This window comes from Carassius carassius, chromosome 40, assembly GCF_963082965.1.
Source record: "Carassius carassius chromosome 40, fCarCar2.1, whole genome shotgun sequence".
In the NCBI taxonomy this organism is placed as follows: domain Eukaryota; kingdom Metazoa; phylum Chordata; class Actinopteri; order Cypriniformes; family Cyprinidae; genus Carassius; species Carassius carassius.
The window spans coordinates 21,907,944-21,920,256 of NC_081794.1; the positions used below are offsets into that span (position 1 = coordinate 21,907,944).

Sequence of the window (12,313 nt, forward strand, 5' to 3'; positions counted from 1 at the left end):
TTCTTGCTTAAGAGTTTCATAATGCAAAAAAGAAAAAAACTTGGGCTTTAGAATCCAAAATAATATTTACATATTTACAAAAAAAAGAAAGAAAAAAAAAGCAGTCTATAAAGTGTGATCTGAATGGGCATGCATAGAAGATCAGAACACATGACCACCTGATCTCTGACCAAAGAAAGGAATTTCACAAACTGTCAAATTATTTATGCATGTAGCAAAGTATACAGAGAAATCGTGCAAAAGTACTGAATGTCATCTGGTAATGCCGCTTTGAGATTGTCATCAGGATGTTTGTAAGACTGGAATGTTTGGTTGTTTCATGTAAGGCTTCACGTAAAGTGTATTTTCCAGGTTTTTTAATGTTCATCTTCATCTTTTGAATCACTGCTATCGCCCAATCCCAGATCTTCAATGTCATCATCCTCAGGATAATCTTCTGCTATCAAGCGTCGCTGTAACTCTTCAAGACCCAAGAAGTGCTTCAGAAGTGCAGCAAGTGCCTCCACATCACTGAATATAAAAAAAATGGTAATAATATACTTATCTTTCCAGCAAATAGTCACATTGCAAAAAAATAAATAAAAAAAAGAATGGCGTAAAAATACTTTGGAATGATTCATTTATTAAATTGCTTTTACGGTTTTATCTCTTGTAAAGCTTCTTTGGGTACCCTGAAAAGTGCTTACTTTATTATAAAAAAGGGTTGTTTTTTGTAAATAAAAAAATAGTTGTTATATTGCTATTTATCAAATTTAAAACAACTTATCTATTTTAATATATTATAAATAGTTATTTATTCAGCCGCCAATCCACCAGTCTTTATCTGAAATCATTTTAACCAGGCTAACAGGTTATACTGATTTAGTGATCAATTTTAATAATGGTTCTTCTTATTATTATTATTATTATTATTATGAATGGTGAGAAATGTATTTTTTTGTGTTTTTTACACAATCACAGGACTGCAAACTGAGCTTTAAATACCTGCGTGAGCCCAGCGTGGCACTTTGTGTAAGAGGGTGAGAGAAACCCGTTGCCAGACGTAGCACCAACAGGTAACCCTTCCCCAAATACCTCACCCTCTCCTCCTGAACACTCACGTCCCGCAGGTGCTGCAGATCTAACACCACTGAGCCAGAGAGAACAACATTTCAGTTGAGCAATCATACAGTGCAAAATAAATAGCAACATATAACACAAAACTCACCTCTCTCATGCCCTCTTTTCCACAAAGTCAATATCATGGTATAGAGACTAAACGTCTTTAATTCGATCTCGTTCTTGGATTTATCAAATACTGCCTCCTAAATACAAACCGAAACAGACTGTTAAGACAGCGGAGTACATCCACAACAGATGCAGCGTGTGTAAAATGTCTCCCACCTCCCATTCCTCCATATTCTGTAGAGCCACAAAAAAGCAGCCCGTCACATAGAACATCTTCCATAACACGCTGTCTACAACAAAAGACCAAAGCAAAGTGAGCAACACGAATCACAAAAACACTTCCTCTTATTGTTTCATTCACTTCCAGGGTTTTTTTTGAAATTCAGGAAGCATTTCTCACCAGCGCTGTAATAGGCTGCTGCCAGTCCAACTGAAGCAATACCTGTAAAAAAGAGGAAGTAGGAAGACATTCAAAGATATGGTATGTTGCACATGGTAGACTCCACACTTCTAGTCACCAATGTCTCTCTTTACAAATGATCTCATACCAACAAGGAGGGACCACGATCTGATCCCAGGAGACCTCTTCAGATGGAGAAGATCAGATGTGTGTTTCTCTACGACCATATACCCCATCTGTAAATACATTTCAAATATTTTGGAACACTTAAAAGATCTATTTAGAGATTTCCAGTAATGTGTGTAGCATCCCTGTACTTATCATAATATGTCAGAATACTGGCAGCAAAGGAAAGCTCACCTTTAATATCACAAAAGGTGTTTTATGAACAGCACACTGTATATAATCATAATAAACCTGAGCAGTTTCGTATACTCTTGAAATAGCACAAGGACAACACCCTCATTAATGTGACCACAGATGTCCTGCCATAAACTGACAGCACGTGAAAGCATCTGACATCATACTTACCGTAATAAATCGCGTTCCTCTTCTAAACAATTAAATATAATTATTTTCGAAACAGATCAAATCTAAATGTTGGAAATTTGCAATAGAAAACGGATTAAGGAAATAAAATGAGTAGTTCGCAACAACACACACGAGCCCTCCTTCGAATGATGTTGACTTCCGCTCAGCGGTTTCCGTTCTGATTGGACAGCATCTATTAAAGGAGCCCGCCCTATACATTATAACCATAGATTATAACGCCTCCTTTCTGATCGATTGCGAACTACTTCTAAAAAAATCTAAAAGACCTTAAATCGTGGCTCGCGAATAATCTGACATATCTGCGTGAATATAGCAAGCTCGTGATTATTTGGAGACTGCACTAACCGTTATGCTGGATTGAAATGTCTATAAATCCAAAAGCGTTTTAGTAATATATGCAATGCCCTTGTTAAAATGTCATATATGGCATAACTAAACTATGTCAAAATATTCTTATTTACGATGAATAAATGAGTTTTGCAGTATTTTTTTTTTATTCCAAAAAAGGTACAAATCACATGTGATTAGCCATAATATACATAACATACAAATAACACAAAGGTAAACAGAAAATCAAATAAAATATCCAGGGGAAGCTTACAAGTCATTACAAAGTGAAGGAGGACCATATGTTGATAGTTTTAACAGCCTTTTTGTTGTTCGAGCCAGAAATCAGATTAATATAATGTTCAACTTCATGGATAAAAAGTACAAGAGTTTTTACAGTAAAGGCAAGCATTGTTGCTCATTCACGCATGCGTGTCCATCCAGGCAAGGAGTCATTCTCGCGAATCGGTTCTTTCAAACAGTTCGGTTCTATGAACCGAATGAACATTTCAGAGGTACCTTTACGTCATGACGTATTCGTGCTATCACGTAATCCCTCCTGACATTCCGGTGTGGCATATTACGTAATGTAGGCACATTTTCTATTAAATTGTAATTGTACATTTATTATGTCCAAGTTCATTAAGTTGCAGCCATGATTTGAGTCGAACGTTAACGTACGGCAATGGCGTTTAATCCGCCTAATCATGAATCAGATATGTTCAATCTTTATGAATCGAACATGTCTGACAGAGAACTGCTTGGTTCAGTGAGTCGGTGACTCGATAACGATTCAACTGAATCATTTAAAAGATCCGACTCAAAAAGACGGGTAATTCACGAATCGGACATCGCTTAAGGACAATGGAGTCGGATACACCGGAGTCAAATCGAGCAGAGATCCTTCTATGGCAAATGTGTCCCATTCGGATTAGTCAGAGTTATGAAACGGATGACTGGATGAACATCAGTGTTATATGACCGCAGTGCGCTGTTTTCTGATGACCAGCTCGCGCTTTCAACTGTCATTAGGAGAAGTTCCTTGTTGTAAAGACCTACTGCTGCTTCGACTCCTGGGTTTCCCCCTGAACAATAAGGGCTCCATGTGATTTTTATGTGAGTTGGGTGGCCTATTTTATTTTTGATTGTAGTTTGTGCTTTATTTTAGCACTCGGTAACGTTAGGTTATGGGACAGGTGGTTAAGTAAATGTCACGGTTATCTAAGAAAATCGAGGTCCTTCGAGCTTTTGATGATGTTATTATTAACCTATCACGTTGAGAAATGAATGTAATCCAACCGCTTAACCCGTGATTATGTACAAAAGCTTGTGATATCCTCAAAACAGTAATCAGGTGAAACTGAAAAGAGTATATCATGGGAACCTAGAAATTATCATATTTCCCTTAAATTTGAGCTTGGATGAATGCTTGAGGTTAATAACGGTGTTTTTGTAACAATAACTCTGTAATTCTAACCCCGCACTTAAGGTTTAATATGTGTTTTTGGTGTCATATAACGTCCACAATGCTCTATAAATACAGAAAGATGCTGAGAGAAGGTTTTATTATCTTTTCAGTGAAAAGTTTTCACAGGGCACTGAACATTTCAGGAGCTCCTCATACAATGTCTGAAGTCAGTATTGGACGGAAAAAAGAAAAGTGTGAGAATTGCACTAAACAGGTAATAAATCAATTTAATTTAATACTGATGTATGTCTGACCTAAATGCAAGTTTTGGTTTCTATCTGAATTAGAGGCTGTTCTAATGATTTCTCTAGTCACTAATTACTGTTTATTTCCCCCTCAATGCCACTCTTAGTGCAACAAGAAACAGAGTGAGGAAGGTATAAACTCACTACAGGAGAAAGGTGTTGCCCCTGGAGAGGTATTTCTCATTTTTTATTCATGATATGTGTCAGACACATTCAGTGAGTTGCACTCATCTGATAAACTGTGGTTTGCATCTTTTGTTTTGTTTGTGTTTGGTCTGGGGGAGGATGAATGAACAAATTTATTTAGGACGTGTGAATGTTGATAATTTGATACATGCTTTTTCTCAGGTGAAAGAGTCTACCTCAGTTCAGCAGGTGTTGTTGAGCGCATGTCTGTCCTGTGACGGCTGCGTATCAGAGGACGAAGGCCAGAGAATCTCTCAGCAAAATCTGGAAGAGATCAACCATGTGCTTGCCCTCAATAAGGTAGTGTAGTGTAAGCCTGAAAAAAAATGCCAGACTTTGAAAAGATGGTCGGTGTGGATGTATCTCACGTTGTTATTTTTGTGTTGTTTTTTCAGAAATGTGACACTTCGAAGCACAAAATTCTGGTGGTGTCTGTGTGTCCCCAGTCGCTGCCTTTTTTTGCTATTAAATTTCAGCTGGATGTTCCAGCAGCTGCAAAGAAACTCTGTGGCTTCCTGAAGAGTGTGGGTACGTCTGGACGCCACATTTGCTTTGAAGTCAGTGTCAGTTTGCCAACATCCTTAATTAAATACTATAGTAAACATCTGCCATGTGCAATATGACTAAGCTAAAAACTGTCCTAAATATTTGTACACAAGTGTTATTCCAGTGTTTTTTTTTTACATGGTACTATAGTTTTTATTATTATTTTGTATTGGCTTTCATTTTATTATTTACATTATAGTTTAGTAATTGTATGTGATTTTTGTCATTATATTTATTTTTTACATTTCCTTTTCATTTCATTTGTAGTTTATTTACAGCGGGTAATTTTAGTATTTAAAAATTAGTATTTCAGTTAATCTCCAAGGCAAAAAATGTCTTATTTTTAGTTTCAGTTTTTCCATCTAATGTTTACATTTTTTTTAATTTTAGATAGATTTCAATTAACAAATGTTTTTAATAGTTTCATTTAACAACAGTAACCCTGGTAAGTGGTACGTGAGTTCTTTCATGTTGTATTAAGGCTTCTTTCATCTCTTTCTTCAGGGATACATTATGTCTTTGACACTACAGTAGCTGCAAGTTTTAGCATTTTGGAAAGCCAGAGAGAGTTTGTTCAGCGTTACCGTCGCAAACATCATGATTCTAATGCCATGCCGATGTTCACATCCTCTTGTCCAGGTATAACCACTTAAACTCATTTACATCTCTGACACACACTATATATAAAGGGATCAAAGTGGCAATGTGCAAGTAAGTCACAGCATTGCATTTTTATAAGCTAATTTGTGACAGCTAATGTGCTTATGCTTTCAGCTTTGAATGCAAGAAAAGATTGGATCTTCATATCTTTGTAAAACTCTTGAAAATTATAGGTGAAGTGGTTGCCAACTGACATCGTCTTGTGACTCAAATAAGCAGCACCTTTGAGTGAACCTCAAACCTTTGTGTTTTTCAAACATTTTGTCTCTAAATGTAGATAAGAGCCAAATGTGGTGCAGTTTGTAAATGTGGATTGTGTGTGAATGGGTGGGACTGTGTTAGATAGCCATAGCATTCTGCAGCTGTGAGATAAATGAGTGTAAGCTGCCTTACACACCCTTCCTGCCCTTTTAACAACTTACTACTTCACTTTCAGTGGCCATTATTTCATTTTTATCACGAATGATAATTATTTCCTCACTAACCAGATGTGTTTATCCAATGTGACTTACAGTATGTTTGGTTCAGTGAGAGTTCTCCTGAAACAAGCCAGGGCTTTGTGACTTGCTTAAAAGCAACATTTTCTTATATAAACGAAATGAACACTTTTATTCAGCTTGGACGCAATGAATTGATCAGTAGTAGTTGTATAAACGGGTTCAAGATACAGTAATATTGTCATGATTTGATTAGTTCATAGTTATGAGTTATTGTCAGAGCTTGCATCTTGGTCAATATAAATAAATCTCAAACTATGTTTCATCTTGTCATAGCTCTGAATGCTGGTCACTTATTTTTCTAAAAAAATAGTAAAATAAAAAATGACTAAACAAATAGTCTTTCTGGTATGAGAATATCAGTTCAGTGTCGTCAGATAAAATGGTAGTCAATACTGCGTACTATTGTCACAAGTTGCTGTATGTAGTTAACATACAGAGATTAAATGTGTAACTGTGTGTGTTTTTGTGCAGGATGGATTCGCTATGCAGAGCGTGTTCTTGGGAGCCTGGTCACACCACACATCTGCACCGCCAAATCACCTCAACAGATCATGGGCTCCTTGGTCAAAGACTTTTTTGCCAGACAACAGGTGAGAGCTGTCTAGGGCTTACTGGTCCATCTCTTATTAATAGTGACAGAATGAGGAACTGAATCTGTGTTGTCTTTGTAGAAGCTGACTCCAGATCAGATTTTCCATGTGGTGGTGGCTCCCTGCTTTGATAAGAAGCTTGAAGCTGTAAGAGAGGAATTCTACAAAAGCATCCTAGACACCAGAGATGTCGACTGTGTCCTTACGTCAGGTACGACTGCGAGGAGATACTGGGCTACTTCTGTTACCTTTTCAGATCAATTATTAACAAGCAACAAGTAAAATTAGATTTATTTCTCCTTATATAATACTTCCCTTGACTGTCTTTCCTTCTTGGAAATGATCGAGGTCTATTGTATGTTAATGTGTAGAAACAGGTTGCACAGGTTTCATAAAGGGTGTTTTTGTGATCTTTGTACTCCTGAAATGACACTAAATAGCTGGTTTTTGTTTAGGAGAGATTCTCCACTTAATGGAGCAAAGCAAAGTTACTGTAGAGGAAGTGGACTCTGCTCCTTTGGATCATGTGTAAGTTAAATTAACAACATTATATTGGAATTAGAATAACGATTTTATAGGTCTTTGCATTTATCCTATTAAAGAAAAGGCAATCTGAGTCTTGCTGAACTGTTATACTGTTGAAAATAAGAGGCAAACAATCCTGAAATGTGTGTGTGTGTGTGTTTGTTTTAGATTTGGTGAGACCGCTGACCCAGGTATGACCAGACATGAAGGTCGTGGATCCGAAGGCTTCCTGGAGCATATTTTCAGACATGCAGCCAAAGAGCTGTTTGGGCTAGACGTCCAAGAGATTGTGTACAAGACACTCAGGTGAGAAACAGTGTTTGATGACTGTAAATGGATCATCTATACGGATTCTCTGTATTATTTACAAGATATGAATATGTAGTCCATGCTAAATAATAATCATAATATATCCTTTCATTGATTTTCTAAACAGCTGTCTTGTTTCTGCTAGGAATCGAGACTTCCAGGAGGTGGCGCTAGAGCGTGATGGAGAGACTCTGCTGCAGTTTGCTGCAGTTTATGGCTTCCGGAACATTCAGACTTTAGTGCACAGAATGAGAAACGGGAAAGTGCCTTACCAGCTTGTAGAGGTGCTTTCCTGCCCTGGAGGTGTGCAATACTTTTTTCAACAGGAAGCTTTTTCATGTTTTTTTAAAAAGAAGTCTCTTCTGCATTAATTCTGCATTCATTTGATCTAAAAGTACAGCAAAAACAGTAAAATGTTGAAATATTTTACTGTTTAAAATAACTGTTTTCTATTTGAATATATTTTTAAATATCATTTTTTCCTGTGACTTTAAAGCTGAATTTTTAGCATCATTATTCCAGTCACATGATCCTTAGGAAATCGTTCTAATATTCTGATTTGCTACTCAAAAATATTTATTATTACCATTTTGAAAACAGCTATATATATAGAATTTTACAAATATTAAATTAATTATAATAACTTTTAAAAGGTAATTTATACAAATAAGCTTGAACTTATTATTATTATTATTATTATAGGGTTTGCATGGTCATAAAAATTTCAGGGTGTTTTCAATTTGCGAGACCTAGAATATTGTTAATATAGAAATATAGTCAATATTTGGGGTCATAATTGTTTTTATCTGTTTTTAAAAGAAGTCTCTAATGCTCACCAAGGCTGCTTTCATTTGATCAAAAATACAGTAATATTATAATATTACAGTTTAAAATAACTTCTCCATTTGATTACATTTTCCAGTGTAATTCACTGTAATTTATAAAATACAAATAATGTATTGTACTTTTTTAAATGATTTTTCTTGTTTTGCACTACTATTTTAGTGGCTATAAATATCGTTTTTTTGTAAGCAATAAATGGCTCAAAAGCCATCATTAAATATTAGATATGATTACATTTGTTATATTAAATCTCAAATATCAAGTTAATGATTAATGTTTCAAATATATAACTATTATAAATGATTTGTACATTTATAAATGTTTCTTCTTTGCCTCTTAAGAAAATGTTTGTAATTTATAAATGATGTAATTTATTGTAAATGTATTGAAATGATACTGTGAATGTTGCCATGAATATAGCAATTGTTGGTGACATGGTGATAAAACATAAATTAATACATTTCTTCTTTTTGACTTTCAGGCTGTTTAAGTGGGCGAGGACAAGCTGAGGGAGAGGGAAGTCGTCCTGACCGAACATTGGTCCAGCGAATGGAAGAGCACTATAGCAGCTTACCTGTCCGTCTACCTGACACCAATCCAGAGGTCCAGCGCCTCTACCAGGACTGGCTGGACGGCCACGACTCCCCACATGCGCAGCAGTGCCTCCACACTCAGTACAAGAACAGCACGCAGCCGCCCTCTCAGATACTAAATTCTGATATTCAGTGGTGATCTGAAGTCACTGATGCGTTCCCGTATATCAGAAACCAAGTCTGGCATTAAAAGCACCAATCAAGACTGACTGTTTGATGCCATCTTGGGATCACACGGACTGCAGTGTGTCTGCAGTAAAAGAAAAGTTGAACAGAGGACCAAACAGGCCTCCTATTCTTTCCAGTGAATCAGATTCTGCTTTAGTAATGCGAAAATTTGCATTCGTTAACTAGTTTTCTGGAACATTCACTCACATTACACCTAATGATGTCATGCATGGTTGGGCAACCAGCCATCACATTAAAAAAGTGTTATTAAAAGGACAATAACAATAACAAAGCAAAAAACTCTGGCTATTATTGATATTAATTACTGGACCCTGTTAATACGCATTGTAAGAAATATTGATGGCATTGAAAGTGTGAAACTAATACATACTGGCACAGTGAATTAAAGAATGGGAGTGTCTATTTACACTAAGTGCAAATAGCCTCCTTGCTGGCTGAGGCTTCTCCCACAAACATGTTATAAGGATCTGCCTTTTACCAATTTTTTTTCTACTTTTTCAAATCTCATATCACAACAGAAAGGCATTTATTTTCATTAGCAATTAATGGAAAAAAATATAAGTTGAAGATAAAGTATCGGGTAGGGTTAGGGTAGGTGTAGTCCCAATAAGTAGTTCCTTTATTGTCCCACTAAGGTGTCATCCATTTAATAATTTGAATACAAATTATAATTTACACTCAATGCGTTATTATTGCATTATTATATAGTGTTTTATGATGTACTATAATACTGAGGTGCAGATAATTGCCACTATTTGCAATAAGTAGTATAAATAGCAGAAAATCTTGCTGTTTTAACATAGTTAATAGAATCTATAGCTATCTGCACTTAGTGTAAAATCATATCACTAAAAATGCTGCTATTTTCACAAGTCCATGGAGTAATTTTAACAAACCTGCCAGTGGTTGTCATTTTGCTCCGATGCATTAAGAAATTAGTTGTTAGAACCATGCACTTACACACTCTACTATATTCTAGTGTCTTTACATATCCTGTGATTCTCACTTATTTAATTAAATATATTTTGACTAATTTGATTATGCTTTCACACATCAAAAAAGTAGTATTACAGCACAGAAAATACATTAGATGTTTCCACAGATTCCATCTGGACCTGTTTAGAGCCAATTGTGTGTTTGTAAATGTCTTCTACTGACATGAACACCAACTTTTCTGTATTGAGTGGTCAGATTATTGGCTTGCTTTTTGTTGGAGTTTTCTAATGAGACACTAGATGGCAGAATGCACCACTGCATATGGATTTATTGATGCTAGCAGTTGGGGCCTCAAATCCCTCACAGTGTGCCCAGTATGTACAGTCGTGACCAAAAGTTTTGAGAATTACATAAATATTGGAAATTGGAAAAGTTGCTGCTTAAGTTTTTATAATAGCAATTTGCATATACTCCAGAATGTTATGAAGAGTGATCAGATGAATTGCATAGTCCTTCTTTGCTATGAAAATTAACTTAATCCCAAAAAAAAACCTTTCCACTGCATTTCATTGCTGTCATTAAAGGACCTGCTGAGATCATTTCAGTAATCGTCTTGTTAACTCAGGTGAGAATGTTGAAGAGCACAAGGCTGGAGATCATTATGTCAGGCTGATTGGGTTAGAATGGCAGACTTGACATGTTAAAAGAATGTTGAAATTTTGGGTCCATGGCCTGGCAACTCCCCAGATCTTAATCCCATTGAGAACTTGTGGTCAATCCTCAAGAGGCGGGTGGACAAACAGAAACCCACTAATTCTGACAAACTCCAAGAAGTGATTATGAAAGAATGGGTTGCTATCAGTCAGGATTTGGCCCAGAAGTTGGTTGAGAGCATGCCCAGTCGAATTGCAGAGGTCCTGAAAAAGAAGGGCCAACACTGCAATACTGACTCTTTGCATAAATGTCATGTAATTGTCGATAAAAGCCTTTGAAACGTATGAAGTGCTTGTAATTATATTTCAGTACATCACAGAAACAACTGAAACAAAGATCTAAAAGCTGTTTAGCAGCAAATTTTTTGAAAACTAATATTTATGTAATTCTCAAAACTTTTGGCCACGACTGTATCTTTTGCTGCAATAAGTAACCTGTTTGTGAGCGGTTACAACTGTGTGAGCTTGTGTTGCAACTGGCTGCTCTGTCACAACATATTTCTATGTCATAAAATTAATCACACTTGTCACCTTATGTGCTGTAGCACCACCCTTAATTGCGATAAAAGATGTGGTCTGAGTGGTAAACTGATTTTCTTCTTGATATATTTATATTACTAGTATGATGCTAATATAGATTTTTGTTTGATAAAGTACCTAAACTTCTTTTTAATGAAAGAACAAAAATATAGTATCCCAGAGTAATGAACAATTAGAAGGGCAGCAACAAGAGATGTAAAAAAGGATAGAACCTGAAACTATTAAGAGTAAAAAAAAAAAAAAACAATATTAGAAATAAGTAGAAGAACTTGTAACATTAGGGTAAATCTAATTTCTCAAATGAAGCAATCTTGCCTTATTGCTCAAACATGTGCCCTTCCAATTTTGAGCCATTAACCAGTGTAGTGAATTCAGACACATGAGAAGCCATTAGGAGGTTTGATTTTACTACGGAGTCTCTTGCTCTTCACACAAGAATTTAAAAAGCAAATGATCGCACAGTGCCACAGAGATGTTCTTTGAGCATTTAGTGTATTTGAGTTTGACACTTGCAAAAGTGAATCCCTTTTGGGATTAAACAGTAACAATATTTAGGGTGTGATTCTCATAAATCTGCTCAGGTATGTTGACAGGCAGATAATCTCTGCAAGTGAATCAGCAAAACTTTATCTTTTTATTGAATGGATGAAAGCAAAAGGCTGCCACAGTAATCAGATTTGATTATAGTGTGAGGAGAAATTACTTTAAGGTAAAGCTTTTAGTGTTGGTATAGATATTTCTCATTAATTCAAATTAGTTTATAATGATGTTGCTTAATGATATGAATGACTAGGTCTACACATAAAAGAGATGTATTAGGAAATGATATGGCAAAACGTTACCATTTTATTAATCCTTGGAATGCAGAAGCATGCCATGGAATTGCAACTACATCCTGATGCAATCCTGAACTGATCACAGAACTATTATGGATATAGATAAACAGTTTAGGACTTCTAGAACGAAATATAATTTTTTTATAATAATGTCTCCCTATTTAATGCACAAACAGTGTAAAATTCAG

At 35.8% G+C, this 12,313-nt stretch overlaps 2 protein-coding genes across 2 annotated transcripts; one reads left to right on the plus strand and one right to left on the minus strand.

Annotated features, from left to right (window-relative positions):
• Positions 1–260: 260 nt before the first annotated feature.
• On the minus strand, positions 261–2,210 carry LOC132121800 (cytochrome b-245 chaperone 1 homolog). The gene is made up of 7 exons (XM_059531552.1): positions 2,099–2,210; positions 1,716–1,803; positions 1,568–1,609; positions 1,384–1,457; positions 1,208–1,304; positions 985–1,129; positions 261–510 (listed from the first exon to the last, which is right to left on the minus strand). Exons 2-7 carry the CDS (start codon positions 1,801–1,803, stop codon positions 357–359), a joined length of 600 nt encoding a protein of 199 aa, XP_059387535.1. The 5' UTR covers positions 2,099–2,210; the 3' UTR covers positions 261–356.
• A 969-nt stretch (positions 2,211–3,179) lies between these two features.
• narf (nuclear prelamin A recognition factor) lies at positions 3,180–9,114 on the plus strand. The gene is made up of 12 exons (XM_059532589.1): positions 3,180–3,562; positions 4,041–4,128; positions 4,267–4,332; positions 4,508–4,645; positions 4,741–4,873; positions 5,396–5,530; positions 6,523–6,641; positions 6,723–6,852; positions 7,097–7,169; positions 7,335–7,472; positions 7,621–7,778; positions 8,800–9,114. Coding segments are annotated over exons 1-12 (1,431 nt in total). The 5' UTR covers positions 3,180–3,560; the 3' UTR covers positions 9,051–9,114.
• The last annotated feature ends 3,199 nt before the right edge of the window (positions 9,115–12,313 follow it).